Source organism: Meleagris gallopavo, chromosome 10, assembly GCF_000146605.3.
Source record: "Meleagris gallopavo isolate NT-WF06-2002-E0010 breed Aviagen turkey brand Nicholas breeding stock chromosome 10, Turkey_5.1, whole genome shotgun sequence".
In the NCBI taxonomy this organism is placed as follows: domain Eukaryota; kingdom Metazoa; phylum Chordata; class Aves; order Galliformes; family Phasianidae; genus Meleagris; species Meleagris gallopavo.
The window spans coordinates 22,879,845-22,897,912 of record NC_015020.2 but is presented as its reverse complement, the minus strand read 5'-3'; the positions used below and the strand labels follow the sequence as shown (position 1 = coordinate 22,897,912).

At 41.9% G+C, this 18,068-nt stretch overlaps 1 protein-coding gene and 1 long non-coding RNA gene across 3 annotated transcripts; one reads left to right on the top strand and one right to left on the bottom strand.

Annotated features, from left to right (window-relative positions):
* The first annotated feature begins 107 nt into the window (after positions 1 to 107).
* LOC100545797 (cytochrome c oxidase assembly factor 7) lies at positions 108 to 2,183 on the top strand. 2 transcript variants are annotated; one of them, XM_010716116.3, is made up of 4 exons: positions 108 to 296; positions 566 to 783; positions 853 to 993; positions 1,554 to 2,183. In XM_010716116.3, the coding sequence occupies exons 2-4, from the start codon at positions 678 to 680 to the stop codon at positions 2,000 to 2,002; spliced, it is 696 nt and encodes a 231-aa protein (XP_010714418.1). In that variant the 5' UTR covers positions 108 to 296; positions 566 to 677; the 3' UTR covers positions 2,003 to 2,183. The 2 variants fall into 2 exon arrangements, with proteins under 2 accessions (XP_010714418.1, XP_003208919.1); XM_003208871.4 differs by lacking the exon at positions 108 to 296 and having other exon boundaries at positions 509 to 783.
* Positions 2,184 to 3,825: 1,642 nt separating this feature from the next.
* Positions 3,826 to 17,161, bottom strand: LOC104912445. The gene is made up of 4 exons (XR_004160818.1): positions 16,886 to 17,161; positions 16,440 to 16,548; positions 14,929 to 15,026; positions 3,826 to 7,116 (listed from the first exon to the last, which is right to left on the bottom strand). It is a non-coding gene; the product is annotated as an uncharacterized LOC104912445 (long non-coding RNA).
* Between the last annotated feature and the right edge of the window lie 907 nt (positions 17,162 to 18,068).

The window sequence follows — 18,068 nt, the reverse complement described above, 5'->3', positions numbered from 1 at the left end:
CCCCCCCCCCGACCTGGAAGTGAATGCTCGCGGCCGGCCGGGAGGCAGCGCCGATCCCGCCTCCCTTAAAGGCGCCGCGCAGGGCAGCGCTCTACGCGTTTCCTGCTCGCAGCGGTCTGCTCCGGTGCGGTCGGGTTTGCTGGAGAGGAGCTTTGCCAGCAGCTTTCGCACTGAGTAATTTCAGGCTTCAGATACAGTAACAGCGATAAAAACCGCTCCCAACGCGCAGGCACTGTGAATACATTTGTTGCTTGTTGGCAGCACAAAGTGAGCAGCGATACAATTACTCTTCCCAGGTAACGTGGACAGTTCGCAGTTACATCTTGTGAGGAATTGCTTTGTACAACATTTGCTCGCAAATCCCCAAATAACAAATAACCCCAACCCACCACGGCCAAACGGCGTCACGCAGCAATGCCGGAGGCGGCCAGCAGGGGGAGCCCGCCATTAGCGCTGCTGGCGGCGCTCCGGGTTCGTCCCGCGCACAAGCTTTAACTGAGCTCTGTTCATCCCGAAAGCTCCACAAGCCACAAGTTACAGCACTGAAATCACTTCCCGTTTACAGAACTCATCTGTGCCGCGGAAGGGGCGGCCGCACAGAGCGGCGCAGGGGGAGGCGGTCCCGGCCCCACCTCCGGGCGGGCGGTGACGGCCATCGCTGTGGGCGGCCCCGCAGCATGGCCGGGCTGATCGACTTCGAGGACGAGGAGGAGGTGAGGAGCTATCTGGAGAACTTGCACGTCGAGTACAGCTACCAGTGCTTCAAGGAGAAGGATCCCGAAGGTAAGCGGCTCTCCAGCGTCCCTCGCCCCAGCCCTCCGGCCCGGGCGCGGCTCTGACGGTGCCTTGCAGGCTGCCAGCGCCTGGCCGACTACCTGGACGCCGTCAAGAAGGACTTCGAGGCGGCCGCCCGGGTGCTGAGGGACAACTGCGAGGTGTACGGGCACAGCGAGAGCTGCTACAAGCTGGGGGCCTACCAGGCCATCGGCAAAGGTGCGCCCGGCGCTGCGTCGCGGTCCTTTCCTCTTTCCCTTTTCCCTTTTCCCCTTTTCCTTTATCCCCCTTCCCCTGCCCCCTTCCACCCCCCCACCCCGGGCTCCGTTCGGCCCCTGAGGCCCCTGAGCTTTTTGATCCCAACACCCGCCTGTCCTGCCCCTTTTATTACCCTAATAAAAGAAGGGAAGGATGGAAAACCTTAAGTTAAAGTCTTAAGTTAATCACCCAAAGAAAGAATTTCAGATTAGCCACGTGTGTGATGTTTTATGTGTGTCTGCAGCAAGTATATATCTGCTGCTGAATGTTGCTCTGTGCCCTTTCCTTAAAATCTGCATTTCTTCCATTTCTTTACATTATAATGTCTGCATGAACTAATTTGGTCACCAGGAAGTGGAGGAGGGTCTCCTAAGGTTAGCAACATGGCCTCTGAAGCCCTAAATTTTGATTGTAGTGCCTAAAGTGAGGGCTGCTGTCTTCCCAGAGAGAGCAGTGTGGAGCAGAAAGCTCCCATCCATTTCAAGCTGTCCTTGCAGTAACCTTGGTTTCCTGGTGTACAGGTGGACTCGCTGCAGACTTGAAAGCTGCCTACAAGTCTTTCCTGAAGTCATGTGAAAAAGGCGGGAAGAAGTCAGTGAATGCCTGTCACAGCGTTGGGCTGCTGGCCCACGATGGGAGAGTCAACGATGATAAACCTGACCCAGTTGTTGCTAGAGACTACTACACAAAAGCCTGCGATGGCAGCTTTGCTCCTAGCTGCTTCAACCTCAGTGTAATGTACCTCCAAGGAGCAGCTGGGATCCCTAAGGACATGAACCGTGCTTTGAAGTACTCGTTGAAGGGGTGTGAGCTGGGTCACATATGGGCTTGTGCCAATGCCAGTCGAATGTACAAACTGGGAGATGGTGTTGAAAAGAATGATGGCAAGGCAGAGGATTTGAAAAACAGGGCAAAGCAGTTGCACAAAGAACAGAAAGAGGCCTTGAGTTCTTTAACGTTTGGGGAGTAAAACTGTCTGACATAGTTAAGACTACAGCTTTAAGTGGCAGGTGAACTTGCATTTTAAATCTCATGAACATACAGTTTTAACTCAATAAGTATCTTGGAAGTACTTGTGTATGCAAATACATGTATATTTTTGTGGATGCAATAAACATGACCAACTCTGTGGCTTTCTACATTTTTAAATACATATGTTCTTAAGTGTATTACTTACATCCCATTCCAATGGAGGAGAAATTCTTCTGGACTATTGGGAGTTTGTCCCCATGGTTTCAAGCATGGAAGACTGTTTCCTGTCTGCTGCTTCGGTACTGAGGCTTGTTTTAGGACCCGTTCCAACACACTCAGGTCCACACACTCATTCCTAATTTTGCTGTCTTTGGATACAAAAATGCTGTCCTTTGCTTGCACATCAACTCTGTTAGTTGTGAGATGTTCCTCCAGGCTGCCTGTTGACCCTAGACAGCGCCTGTTGCTGGCTCTGGTGATTATATGTCTGTGCGGATGTTTCTCTGCTTAGCTTAGACCTAGAAGCATTTAAGTCATGTCCAGGTGATGCCAAGCCCAAAAAAGTAATGTGTCTGCATGACAATACATATATAGAGACATGTTTCCCTATAGATCTTGCAAATGAAATGGGCAGGAGAGATAAGAAGCAGAAACAAAAGTAACTTAGATTTGTTGGACAGATGAACTGAAGGGGCAGAGTTTAAGCGAGAGGCTGTAGTAGAAAAAGTCAAAGAGCTAGGAAATGACCTACCATGGAACTGCAGGTAAGTGTCTAAGACAGGAGATTCCCTTGGACAAAGCATACAAACATTTCAAAAAACAGAATGTTTTCAGCACCTTGCCAACTGGTTTGTCACTGTGTAACTGACTTCCATGTCTACCTGCTGCTTTAGGATCACTCTCCAGTGCACAGTGATCACTCCCTGCACCAACTGTTTTTGGTTTCCAGCCAGCTTTTGAAAGGCTCTCTCTCTCCATTTTTTTGATAGATTTAGGAAGCACAGTGCCAACTGATTATATGTTGGACTCCAATTAAACAAAATCATATAGCTTACATATATACAAACCAGAACTGAAGCAGTCTAAATATGTAGGGCAGTATATGTAAATAGACAATTTTATGTATACATGTATGCAAAGCTTGTGATACATGCGTGTACATTTTGCTGCAAAGGTACAACTTTCAGAACATGAAAGCTCTGGCTGTGGTTTGAGTAAAGAGACAAGCTTGCTATTAAAATAAATTGAGCGAAACGAACACAAATTTGGTCACAGCCAGAACTGAAGGTATTCACAGCAGAATAAATGGCAAAAGAATCACAATGTGTACTATTTCAGACAGATCATGTATGAATTACAGTAGTTCTTCCAACTCAACTGTACTTGCAACAGATTTCTTGCAAAACATTCCTTTCAAGGGATATGCTTGCTGCTAGAATAAAAATCACAGAGGCACGGTGATAAAACTGGCATGCTGGAACGACAGATGGCAGTATATGTAAAATGTTGCATACCTTAGGTTTAAGGCCCTTTGTTCTGCTTTTAGCAGCCTGCAAAAAAATCAGTAATGACAAAAGTGAGATTATTTTTTTCTGTGAAGTCAGTTAGTATTTTGTGGCATTTCAGGAAAGTAGATCTGTTTCAGATGAAGACATGGGAAAGGTTACCTGTGCACCAAATGTGGCATTCCATTAATAAAACAGTTTGCAAGTTCTGTGTTGAAGAGTAAGCAATTACAGGTAGCTCAAGGCATTGGAGAACAGAGTGAAATGTTGAGCTTTTGAGTTCATAACGCTCACTGCCTCTGAGCACTTTGTTCAGATCCTTGATCCAAATGTATCTGCCACACTCATACAAGCTTTATTCCAATTGTCAGTGTTCACAATACTACAAGCATGGACTTGGGAACATCCTGAATAAAACTGACACACATAGCAGATAATTAAAGCCACATATATAAAGTGCACACTGAAGAGATTTGTAGTTTATTTGTTTGTTTGTTTGTTTTTAATAGCATGTTAACAGAGTTTAAATATTATTAACTTTGCATATAAAAGGTGTCAGTAGTAGTAGTACAGATAAGTTTGTGAAGCATCATCCAATTTTGTATCTCAAGTTTTGGCAAGCCCAAATTAAGGAAATTCTGTTACACTAAAACATGAGGGTGGTAAAGCATTAAATCTGATCAGCCTGCTGCATTTCAGCATGTTATAAATTATACATAGTTAATGATGTTCCCAGCAATCTATTCTCAACCTAGAAATGGTGTTCATGAGACATAATCAAAATTGGCTAAGACTTGAAAATTGCACTGCAAATCTTGGCTTATAGCCATCTTGCTCTGATATTATGAGGGTATTATCAAAAGGCCAGTGCTCCTGCTCTTTCTTTTTAACTGATGTTACAAAGGCTAAATTTTATGTCCTCTTGGGAAGAAAACTGTTCCTCCAACTCCTCTGAGGTCATAAAGAGTGATAGATCCACGGTTATAATAGCGTACTTAGAAATGTGGAACACTTGCAGATCTCTTCAGGATTGGTGGATCGTCTTAGGAGTAAAGCACCTTAACTCAGTCTCACAGCTTCCAAACCATTCTCTGTTTTCGTTTTCGCTCATTTGTATTGATTTAAGCATACAGCCAACTTCCTCTAATAAAGCAGCAATGTACTTGAAAAGGAATTGTGACCAATTTTAATTAGTTAAATACACTCCCAAATACGTAGTTTTAAATCACAAAAGGATTCACAACAGGGTGCCTCGGGCAGCTGTGAAAAGATTGCTAATGGAGTGCTGTTCTTGTGCCGATATTTGGAAAGCACTGCTGCCACATCCTGTTGTGTCCCAAGTGTCCTTTGTGTTCATTCCTGACAGAATAAGCTGTCAGGTAAAGAACCTGCATGATGTTATGTAGACAGAAAAGGACTTGTTCTGGTGGCTCTGTTTCTGCATTGCATTGTAAAAAGCAGCTTTGCAGCTTGCCAGACTGTGTACATCTGCCAAAAACAGCTTATTTCTGCAGTGTGTGAGGGTAGTGCGTGAGCATTCTTAGACATGTCCATACCCACTGGGATGGTCTGGGAGACTGCATGTAAATCATTGCACTGAGAAAGAATATCGTCTTCAAACTTTGTATTTGATATGGAAAGAAATTCAGTCTACTGACAATTTTTCATTATTATGAGACTGAGAGAGAGGAACTTGCCCAGGTAGTTTCTCCCTGGGGGTTCAACATCCCTGGAAAATATCTCAGTGTCTATCTTGCTCTGACTTTCCAGACACTGTATCAACAAGATGACCCAGAATCTAAACAAAACAGATTTCTTCAAGACTCTTAAGATTTTAATGATTTCATTCTGTATGAAATTTGTGATGTCTAACTTCTTATTCCATATCTGTAGCCTTCCAGTGCTTTCATATTCAGCATCCACTCTTGAAGCAAACACTATAACCAGTAATTATACTAATTTTAGATACTAAATCACATATATCTAGTTTGTTGTTATTGCCTTCTACTCTAATACTAGTTACAATTACCAGTGGTATATTAGTTCCAAATATAGTGCTTTATACGTCTTACTTTGTTTTACAGTCTTGTTTGTAATATGGGAATTGGTTTGGTAATATAGTCTTATTTGTTATCCTTTCTTCCCCTAGATCAGCTAAGGGAAGAAATCCACATTTGTGCAATGTGGATTTGTAAAATTAAGACCACTTTGGAGAGGTGATTTCAGATGGGGATTTATGAACAGCATGATAGTAATGCATGCATAAACTCATAATCGTGAACATAGTGGGAGTTCTCACCCCGTGAATGCAAAACTGAAACATGGTGCTTTAAACATACCCTGGAGATTTTTTCTTAGCAGCTGAAAGCCATCTGATAAAACAAAAGAAAGAAAAGAAAACTCCACGTTTGTACAGCAGTTGTCACCCAGAGCATTTTAGTGCACTTTAATCACTACAGACACAGAACTGCTTCTCAGGTGGAGCCATTACGTATCAGGCTGGGATAGGAAAGCCGCAGAATAAAACTGTTAGTTGTTTGGCCACAATGTAATTTCCTAACTTAAAGATGAAGCCATTGTGAACTTACATGAAACATTCCCTATTCTGTCAGCCCTCTTTTGGCACTTGGTAGCTTGGTCTGAGCATTTCATTATCTCAGGATAAGCACTGGAAAGAAGTGAGCTGATTTCCTGCCACCTCTCCTGGAACTGGAAGCACTCCATGTGCCTCTGGAGTTTCCTGCCCAAGAAACTGGTTGTTCAACAATAGCTTTACAATAACCAGTGCTGCAAACTCCTGAGAAGAAAACCTGTATTTCCCCTATTGTACATGAAATGAGAAAAAGCACTGAATGGTCATTGACTTAATTAAGGTTACACAGTATCACAGACGGCCCAAACTGACTATTCTCCAAACAAACAACGGTTAGCATGGCAAGGATCTGTTAATTCCTTACAAGCCAACAAACACTAAGATGGGAAATTTGCCTTTGAATGTCTTTCTGACAATATTCTGTAAAGATGCAATAGCCACCTCACCACAAGTGTTTGTTATTAATAGCAGCTGAAAAGAAGATAAGAGGCTGTGAGACTGCCAACACTGCAAGCAGCTTTTTGTGGCTGTTATCTTCAGGGAAGTGGTGGGCCTTTCCTCTATGGCATTGTTTGCTCATTTGTTCTGCAACTGGGACAAAGGAAACACGTAGTATCTTAAAAGGTAAGGCGAGATAGAGCAGAGCTAGCTGTCACAGTAATGCAAATGTCCCTTGAACTGGCAATTTCAATTAATATTTTGCCTCAGCAGCTCACAGCACTGAGCCCAGAATACTTGCTGTCATCCCACACATTGATACCTTGCAACACTGCAAGAGCTTGGTGCCCAATTGTGGAAAAGTTTTACATTTTCGAAGGAAGAAACACTATCCTCTGGAGAACCAAAGGTGAAGCCCTCTGTCAGACTGCAATGACAGCATTGCACGCACAAGCTGGGAAAATGGCATTTAGAAGCAAGCAGAGACACCTGGTGCTCAGGAGCCTACTGCTAATGCTACAGAAGAGCAGTGACCTTCACGCTTGGCTTCGCGCTCTTGAAAGGCATTAACATTGCCTGGGGACATAAAGGGACAGAAAGAAATTAGTGACATCTTTTCATGTTCAAGAATGAAAGAACAAAGGTCTTTGATTCAATTCTTATTCATTAGGCTGAATTGGAGATACTGTAAAATTGAGAAACAGATATAACCTTGAAATCTAATGATATTGACCCTTAATACCAAGAGCTCTGGAAACATTGCTTTTAGAAAGGTCCTTGTGCAATCTGGGCTATAGAACATTTGTTCTCTGCTTTTGCCTTGACACTACAAATTGATCAGATGACTGCGAGGAGAGGAATTGATTAAGCACTTTCTGTGGTTGGTGGCTTGAGCTAATAAGTGACGAACAAACACCGTTTCTTGTTGGAAATTATTATGTGCAATACTACTCAGATGGTGAATATGGTTAAAACCAAGGGACTCTGCGCTTCCTCTAGTATGTCAAACATCATCTACTTCCAGCTAGGCCCCATGTTGTTGTTTTAAAGGACTTGTTGAGTGTAACTTTACCCAAACACTGCCAAAAAAAAACAAAACAAAAAAAAAACCTAACTTTATAACAGAGAAGTAGGAAAAGGAGGCCTGCAATGAGTTTAAATCCTTGCATGGCAGAGGACTGGGACAGAAATACAGCTCTTCATCATAGACATCTTCACCTTCTGTCTGCAGCCAGGGCTGAACCAGCGCACAAACACAAGTCTGATATCGGAGACCAAGCCAGCTTTTTTTGTTCTGGGCTAGCTGTGCATTATATTTGATGGGATTGCAGTGGCTCTTTGAAGCTCTCCTACACCCATTAAAGGCTGAAGAGTGCCTCAGCACTTTAAGCTGCAGGTGGTCTAAACGCTGAGAATGGAGAAAAGATTAGAGCTATCCATCTATATTAAAATAACAAACAAAACACCTAGCCCCACAACAAAACCCAAATGTTCTCATGGTCTGGTGAGCCTTTTGTGTGCTGTTCTCTCTATGTGCTGCTCAGCTGTACATTTTTTATTTTTGCTGCAGGAGGGCTGTTCCCTTGGCTACCAATGCTGGCCTCTAATAGTTGGCATTTGGGCATTCAGAGCTAATAGGATGAAAACATTTCCCAGTTTCTCCTTCATTCCAGTAGGAATGCAGGGACATAACCGGAAATGCTTCTGGAAGGCAGCGGCTTCATGGAAAACCACTGCATTTACTTGGGTGCTTTAGCCCCAGTGCCAGGTAGATCCGTGGGGTCTTTTCCTGCTGGGCCCTACCTTGACAGAGAAGTGCCCATGGGAGGTGAGGCTGGGGGCTTGTTTCTCTGCCCTCCTGCACATGAGATCACGTATGCTACCTTAGCTGCTCCAATCAGATATATTTCATTTTAACCACAGGCACCACCAGCAGTATGGCATCAGGCATAACAGACACAGCCAGTCTCACGGAAGCAGGAGGGGCAGGTCACAGCACACACACCTACCATCTAGCGTCTCTTTGTCTTGGCTTTCTGTGTTAAGGACACTGTTGCTTTTGCACTAGAGGAATGGAAATAGTCATCTTCACTGGAGATGTTCTGCCTTAATGTTCTGCCTTCACTTGCCATCAAGTGCTCCATGAACTTCCATTTCATTAAAGCATTTGCAAAGTAACTTTTGCACAATAACCTGCTCTCCATAGACCCTTCATAGACTGAATCTGTTCTAATTTAAATTACTGTTATGTGAAGGACTCAAATACATCTTTTTCTTTAGTTAAGTGCCTGGAGGAAACTAGTCCTTTCACAGTCAAGCAACACCATAAAGGGACACTAATTCAAAAGCCAAGGAGAGGCTTGCAGTATCTATGGAAACCGGAGACCAGTCTAAAGAGAAAGCAAGGACACAGGTCTATCGGGTGAGCAGAAAATGTCAGATCTCAGACAGAAGTTGAGAAAATGAGGCAGTAAACAAGGCAAGTCGACAAAGAGTTTTACACTGGTTAGCTGGGAAGCTGGTAAAGACTCTGCTGCACATGCTGAATAATTTTGCAAATTGAAAGCCTGCAAGAAAAGCTCATAGGGAAGAGAAGGCAGCTCAGGGCAGCCCTCACAAAGCGTTGAGGAGAAACATGGGAAAAGTTGATAGGGAATTGCATTCAGGGCTCACCTATTTTTCAGGAATTTGTAACATTCGTGTGTAGTTCAAGAACAGAGGGAAGGTGATCAGCAGGACTGCCTGCTCAATTTGCATGCCCTGCTTTACACTGGTTATTGGGAAGATGTGAGGGCAGACATCTCTCTTTTCAGGGGCCAAAGAAGTTAAGTCATAGCATCTTGCCACCCAAAAAGTGTCACAGTTCTCCTACACTTTGACATCAAGAAACCATAACTAAAGAACTACTGCAAATCAAAAAAGCATGGAAGTGCTGGGGCATCCATGAGCAGATAAATGGAATTTAGCAACCCGCCCAAGCTGTAACAGCTCCTAGCCCTCTGCTAACCCAATTGAACTCCCCATTTTATTTCCACAAAGTCACTCTCTGTTCTGAGGTTTCCAAAGGATACTATTTCCCCAAAAGTCCTTTATGATCCACCCATGACTCAGGGCTCCACAATTCCTACTTTGTTGAAGAGGCAGCACTTTAAAGCACATCAGAGTCTCATCTAGCTCAAGGCACAGTAGTGCACACATATCAGACACTGCTTGTCAACATATTGATCACTGCTGACCAATTTGCCATCATGAAAACATCACTGTATTTAGACACAATTTAGAATGTATTTAGAAGTCATACTCTTTTCACTCTTGCTGGTGACACAAGGTAATCCTACATGAATGTTTTCTAGGGGAAATAAAATTTTATTGCAATAGAACTGGAACACTAATATGCATATTAATAAAGCATGTGCTACATAGAAACCTACAAAAATTGAGCTAGCAGAGACCTTGAGGTTATGTAGTCCATCCCTCTGCTCCAACCCAGAATTATCTGTATTTATCACATCTGACAGCTATCTGCCCTGTTCAACCTCTTCTACTGGCTTCACAATCCCTGCAACCAGTATTTTCCTGTGTTCATTTGTCTTCCCAGCAAAGCACAGGGTGAATGCAGTAAAAGGACAACATGCACACAAGAAAGAATGACCCCATTCCAACAGCAGCACTGACTCAGGTGTCCCGGCACCCTAAGGGAAGTCCCACTCAGTTCAAGTGTTTATTTAAAGTTGATTGCAGTAGATCATTATTTATAATCAGTTGAAAAAGAAGTCTTTTCAGTGTGATGGGAAGTGCAGGCAAGATAGAATTCATCAGCATCAGAGCAGAGAACTAGCAATGAGTCAATGTAAAACAGTAGTTCATGGCAATGCAGGAGAGGCAGAAGAAAGGAGTAGCCACTTGCGCTACTGATGTGGATTGTCCCAGATTTAGTTTTTGCTGTATCAAAGTAACTGCTCTTTATTTTTGTTGGTGGTGTGGTTGTTACAACAGCATGTTAGAAATTAGCTGCCTTGTTTTATCTACTTCTTGGTAAGAAAAGAGATTTACCTGCCACAGGATGTGCTGCTGTTTTCATATGGATAAAAAGATCACATCTCCAATCTCAGACAGCCTGCAAAAATCTGGGATTAGAGCAAAGGCAAACAGTGGAAACCTACAGCTCCCAATACCTGTTATAGAAGGGGTGTTTTAATGTGCAGTACATCTTGATTTTATTTCAAATACTTTTAAATAAAAATGAATGCTCTCCAATGGCTGTTGGTTCAGTTCCCCAGAAAAGAGAGCCATTGGCACAGAGTCCATTGCTGGCACAGACAGCCCTGCTCTGTCACATCCTAGGAAGCACAGCCAAGAGGCCAAAGCTGTTGATCTGACTAAGAAGCCCAAGTTGTTTTTCCAGCCCTAACGTGGTAAATGTGCCTCTAAGGGTTTGTTTCATGTTGATGGAAGAGGAAAAATACACTGTCCTCTGCACAAATGGCTTCATCAATCATTTTTCACTGTAAAAAAATTCCCATTTCAGACAAATGAGGGAACTGAAGCACTACAGCTAAATCATGGGAACTGGCAAATTCTAAGGAAAACATATTCACAAAACTAAATAATTTTGCAGGCTCTTCAATAACTGTTATTTGGGCGCAGGAAAACAGAAACTGCCCCTTCCTATGCAAAGCCTACTCCTCCTGCCCGCAAAAGCTCTGACATACCTCCCTCATTTGCTTGGTTAGCTGTTATTCCACGTGTTTGTGCCCCAGCCAAGTCCCTCACATATTACCTCATCTCTCAAATCTCAGACTTTGCAGATTAAAATCCCAAGCTTGGTAGCTCAGCAGACACAAGGAAGAACTGTCAGACATTACAACTCTTAAACTCCTTGCCTCAGGCATCCTGGGTATAGCAGTGCTCCTAGGGAGCATCTCAGCTGTGGGGGCAACTGACTGATAGCCCTAGTTGGAGTGTGTGGGCAAGGCCCAGTTTTCATTTAGCTCAACGCCAGGATTTATTGACACAAACAACAAACATCACCTAATGAAAAGAGACTGCAGAGATACATTATATCCTTGATTCGAAAGAGAAATCCATACATTAGGAGGAGCAATCTCCATTATAAAGTAAAGGGATGAGACAACTATATTCTTCACACTTGTTAGGGTCCCCTAGTTTATAACATGTTTTAGTTTCTACCTTCAGTCTCTCTCTCCAAGCTGATGGGCTCATATGAGATCTGCCTCATCCACCTGTCCTCACTGATCTCTGGAAACCCCCAACAAGTACCAGACCCTACTGGGAGGAACCTTTCCCAAAAGTACCTGGAGGAACTGCAAGGAAGAAAAAGATTCAGAAGTTGTCTTTTCCCCTCCATTAATTAATCAGAGTGACTAGAAGATGCAGTGAGGATTAATTTGATCCCTCTTACACTATTATGTTTGCATTCATTCAAGAACAATTATTATATTGATACTAGTTATACTGATGGTGTCAACGGTTCCTCTTTTTTGCCAGAAAACTGATTAACACCAATTCAAACCAAATGAACATGTGAAGTTCACTGCTTTGTGCAGGCGTCCTTTCAAAAATAAATAAGTTAAAAATAATAAAAATAAACAGCATGAATCATTGGCAGTCTCTTTGTCTTATGATAGCTTTTGGTTTATTTTACTGAAATGAAAAATTACTGGAATATTACTGCAAGTAATTTCACTACTTTCCTCCTGAAACAGTTACTAGAATCTCTCTCAACTCCAAGTTACCCTGTGGCCTCTGGTACTTCTGAAGACTATCCTGGAAAATCTGTTAAGACCAGCAGTAACTACTGATGATATATCTTGTTTTTCTTATATTTTTTTTATTTTTTTATATTCTCTCTTTAATTCCTGCATACTGGCAAATTTTTTTACCCTTGGCTTTGACAAGAAGCACCAAATTCACCCCGTAAACTGATGTGCAGTCAGAGAACTGCAAGGAAGAGCTGCCAGCTCCTTTGTGTGCACTGCTGTGTTGCACAAGGCCAAGAAGCTTCCCTCCAAGAGGGGGGATATCAGCTGCCCTTGGTTCCTGCTGAGAACGCACCAGGAGGGCAAACAGTCTGCCCAGGAGGAATGACTTGTACTTCTGACTACTCACCTACACCCACTGCCCTGCTGAAATACTTTCAATCTGAGTCAATTACTGCCTCAAAACTTTGATCAGGGTCTTTCATTTCATCCACTATTAAGTGCTGCCTTGGCAAACCATCAGTGACCACCTTTTCACTGCTGTTTGGCCCAAAGTGTAGCTGTGTTATCCACAAATGGAACAATCTCAAGATGCTGCAGCAGTTCATATGGAAGAGGCACAACTACACCAGTGTCTGAACTTTCAGATCAGATATCCCTTTAAATATATATACAAACATTTTTCAGTATATGCTTTTTCTATACAAACATTGTGTCCAGTTGAATATGGTCTACCTAAAATCAATTTATATTTACACTCTGCAAACTAAATGGAAGTCAAGTTAGGCTGATATGATTTAAGAGCTGACACTGATGTTGTTTCCACTCCTACCCTAACGTGAGTTCTTCCTGCTCTCCCTTGAAGAGGAAATACAATAGACCTGGAGTTTTACTAGCTGTAATCAGAAAACATCTACATCTGTAGTTGAGCAGTGGGATGCTTTTGAATTAAAATGGATTTCAAGAATACACCTCTGTTTTAGAAGGACAAATGCATTTTTTGAGGAATTTGAGCTATAAAATTCATTTATAGATAGTTTTTCTTCAATCATAGTAACAGTATCAGAGAATGCAGGGAATGAGGTATCTTGACTGCAGAAGGAATTAATTTCTATTCTTTGGAACTAAACATAACTTAATATCACTGAAGATGTGCTAGAGAGTTTTTCAGAGGAAGAGTAGTATAACAGTCAGTGTTTACCAGTTGTACAAGAACAGGTCCCTTTTTCCTTGCTAAAGAGCCCAAAAAGCATCACTGAATTGGTAGGTTCAAGTAAGCCTCAAGTACACTGAACAGTCTTCACTTTGCTCCTGGTAATGGTGCTTTTTAACACATATGATAGGGAAATCTACCTCAAGGGCAAACCTGGACAGCAAACTAAAGGTGCACATTCGTACCTCAGGCCCACTTATGCATGTCAGCACTAATCCCATAGAATAACACAGCCCCTCCCAACGTGCTACTTCCCCAGGACAGCAGCATGAAGTGCTCATGGTGTAGCAGTACTGGAACAAGAAGCCATCTGCCTCAGGGCACACCTGCAGGGAGCCACGAACAGGAGGGAGCCTGCAGCTCTGAAATGCCCCTTCTGTCCTTTGATATATTCTGACTCTGGTCAGAATAGAACCCAAAAGACTGCACTAGAAGTGCAGCTCCAGTGAGGACAAACCCATGGTGAATGCTGAGGAAGCTGCACTGTGACTCAGCTCAGTTCCGATTTCAAACACAGCTCCAGGAGCTGTAAGTGTTGGGACATGCACCTGGCACAAAAGCAGCCCAGAAAACAATGAAACAGGAGAATGCATGGAGGAGAAGGATGGTTATTTTCAAGGGAAGCAGCACCTAACTGAAACAAGTGATCTTTATCCATTCTGTCTTCCAAGTTTTTGCTATCCTTAATGTTTCTTGACATATCACTGCTAGAATAAAAATCCTACATAGTAGTTTAACTTTCTCACCTTCTGGTAAAATTCTAAGGATGTTCCTACTCCTGGTTTGTCAAGTTCACAGTAAAGTCAGGGGAAGGCAAGATTTTGTATTCCAGTTCAAACTTAAATATAAACTGTAAGCCAAATTATAAACAACATCTGCAAGCCTCATTCATATGCTATAAAAAGATTAGAAGAGTACTTCTGTGCACTTCTGTGTCCTTTTCATACTGTCACCTCACTGTTTATACTTTTCTAAAGAGAAAGATAATAGTATTAATCTATTCCTTGAGGCTACTGTGAGGATTCATCAGTTAATATTTATGCAGCAAACTGGAATAAGTGCTTTTCAAGGGCTAAACATCATTATTGTTCTCTTCCTCTTCATTAGTACATTATGTACATCCCAAGTAGACCAGATAAATACTGAAATTAACTGTCTTCAGCATAAGGAAAGTGGAAAAAGGTAACGACCAGTTGAGAACCACGACTTATAAGTGATGTGAGTGACATCTGTGTGTAACAAAAGAATCCACTGCATTTTGCAGAATTACATACATGTAATTTTTACACTCATCGAAGCAAGATCTCCCTGAGCAAAGATCTGACAAATGTCTAAATTAAATACGTCAAATGTTTCCATGTGCCTTGCAAACTAAACGTACAATAAAAAATACAGGAAATAAGATTTGCAAAGAATCACTGAGGAGGTTTCCAGATTTTAGAGTGCAAAAGTTACCTGCTGCTTCAGTTTGCTTCGTTCTTTAGAAGTGATCTCTATGGGAAGGGACAGCTGTGAAGGAGCAGAGCCAGTCTGGAGCTGAAAAACACCCCTTGCTGGAAGAGGAAAAAAAAATTAAAATCAGAACAAATACAAATTGCAGAAAAGACAACTCAGCAGATGGCATCACTGGTAATGGAGGAGCAGAGGTGAGCAACAGCACACCAGCATGGAGCCATAGCGTGCAGGACCCACGCATGCAGTCATGTACCTTTCCTTGCCCCAACCCCTGCCCAGTGCAGTGAAGGCACTCTGCTGTCCCATCTTCACCCCAAACATCCCATACTATTTGGTTTATTTTTTTCCTATTTCAGTGATATAGGAATGATACAGTATGTTTATCAAAGTGCAAATGGATTGGAATTAGATAAATATTTGTGAGAACTGTGAGAGATGGGCAAAATCTTAAGGCATCTCTTTGCTTTTCAATATTTGCCTGTTGTCAGTGGTAAAGTACACTGCAGCCCTGCAATCTGAAATTCATCTAACCAACGTATAAACGCATGAAAGGCAGGGTGCTGTTTCAAAACAGCCATCTGGGTCTCTTCCAAAAGCAAATGATGGGAACACATGTTGCTAGAGGGTAGAATCTCTCCTGGGCCCAGATGAATTGCTGTGTGCTGGTTACTGTATTTTTCCCTTGGTTGGGGGAAAACTGTGGCTGTATAGTTGAAACCAGGTAATTAATTTTTATGTAGTTAAAATAAGGTGAGACAAATCTAATCTTTACAGCTCTATTTTGCTTTGCTTTTAAAAGATCTGCTTGGTTTTACAAAACCTGAGCAAGTTTTCATCGCTTCAGGACAAAGCCATGAAGATTAAAAACATTCAATTAAAAATAATCAAACGTGCTCTAGTACCTGGGAGGAACACAGTGGTATATGGTGGAAGGAAAGAAGTACTGCCCGAGTACTGTCACTGGTATGTGTCTGAGGTAGGAAGGTGCTAAGAGGAGGGTTCCCAGAAGGGACTGTTAGCAGGACTGTGTAATGAAGTTAACATATGGACATTAAAAACCATTGAGATCATGCTAAAGAAACTGAAATAGGAAACTCACCTCTTAAGCTTCTTGATGAATTCCTAACTACCCTGGTAGCACTGATGCTCACATGCATAAAAGAACGCTTTTATTTTATAACAAGAAATGATTTGTTAGTCAGCTTGCTCTTCTGCTCCCTGATAATTTAAATTAATGACACTTATGTTTTTTCCTTAAAGAAATGGTTATTGCAACCTTCTTGTGGTGCCAAAAAAAAAAAAAAAAAGGATATCTATTGTTCTTCATGCTATTACTATAATTTTTTAAAGTCTAAGCTGCTTTTTTATTCATTTGAACAAGGAATATGAACAGAAAAAGCAAATGACATTTGCACTGCATAAAATAAAGGCAAAATAACTTTTTTGACTTCTTTATATATGTGTAGCGAGCATCTTGAAAATTCCCATATTCCCAAAACACATATACATACATTGAAGTTCAGAAGCTTGTTCAAAGGATGATTGGCTTCATTATTATTTTTACTGCTTGGCCAATGAAATGATATGCTTTCTCTTCCTTCCAGAAGGATTCTGGGTAACCTGAAGGGATCACAGTAACACATTAGTTGTGGGTATAATTGACTAATTATTGAGTATTACAAGCTTTCTTTTGCTTTTTCCACAGAAGGGTTTTTTTTTCTAATGTTTTCATTTTGGCATTACAGGTGGATATACTTGTGGCATAAGTTGCAGCAGTTCAGTCTTTGTCTTTGAAGGGTTGAAGGTCATTCCTATAGGAAGACTGTGCACGATCCTTAACATAGTCTGTCAGATGTATTAAAATCTTATGAATTATTCCAATTTTTTTTTAATTAGTTCTAAAGAGAAAGTAGTCTACTGCTTGATCACTCTTGCAATAATAGGTACAGTATCTTACCCATCATCTGCACTTCAAGTTCTCTATTTTGATCTGGTTATGGAGTCCACAACGATGACTGGAAATCACAGAAAACCTGGAGGACGTAGGAGCCAAGAGCCAGTGGCGTGGTGGATTCAGGGAGGCAACTGGAGAGCGGTTGACAGTGACGTACACAAGGCAATCACAGCATCCAGGCTTGGGCAGACCTTCTCTTGTGATACCTCAGCACATCAAAATGGGACTTTCTCAGCTTTCTCTCAGAGAGATGATCTGAATTGTTAATTGTTTGGGAAGAGGGAAAAAAATTACTGCTACACTTTTGTTGAACAGATCGGTTACTGTGATCTACATATCTGCACTAATTAATTTACATCCCCAGCTGTCCTTCACACAGTACTTACCTCACAGTAGTAATTCAGTATCTTTTAAAATTTGACTGGAATGAAGCAGTTTTCTTCTCTCACTAATTCCAGTTGTTTCTAATTTGAGAGCCAGAACTGATTGAGCACATCACTAATATCCCTCAGCAATCTTCAGCCGTCATCTCGCCACTGGGGAATATTTTAGTGGTTGAGTGTCATTTTTTAGTTAGATGGCTTTGTTGGAAAAGTTGCTTTGTGTCAGTACTGCACCCTTTAGAGCCACATAAAACCAGGAAACTGAACTGCTATTTGGAAAAAACGGGTATTGTAAGATGATGTGTGTATAATGGGAGTTCACACAGTTTTTTTGCACTTAAAAATCACATGGTGTCCAGACATGCAATATTGAACTGCCCCAAATGCTAAAGCATTAGGGTCATATTTTGGAATTATCCTGAGGGAGTTGCAATACACTTTTCTCTGACCCTTGCTATGTATAAGTAGATAATATTTCATTTAAAGAAAGCATCTAGCAGGATGAATCCTCCCTCCAGCTGCATCAATTCACATTAAGCAAGCTCCTTAATTACATTCAGCTATCTGGAGACGCAACAAAGTGCCTAATTTGCAGGGCTTGAAGGAGAAATAGGCTATGATGTGTCTTATAACTCTTTATTCAGTTTTGCTAAAACTGACCCATCTTTTTTCTCTTCTCCAGTTCTTTTCCCTCAGCTTTCTCCCAGTGTTTCAGGCTGGCTACAAGCCATAGCAGCAACAATAGCACAGTTCTGAAGCTGAACAAATGAACAAATCAGAGCAGAGGCAGGGTTTTGCTAATC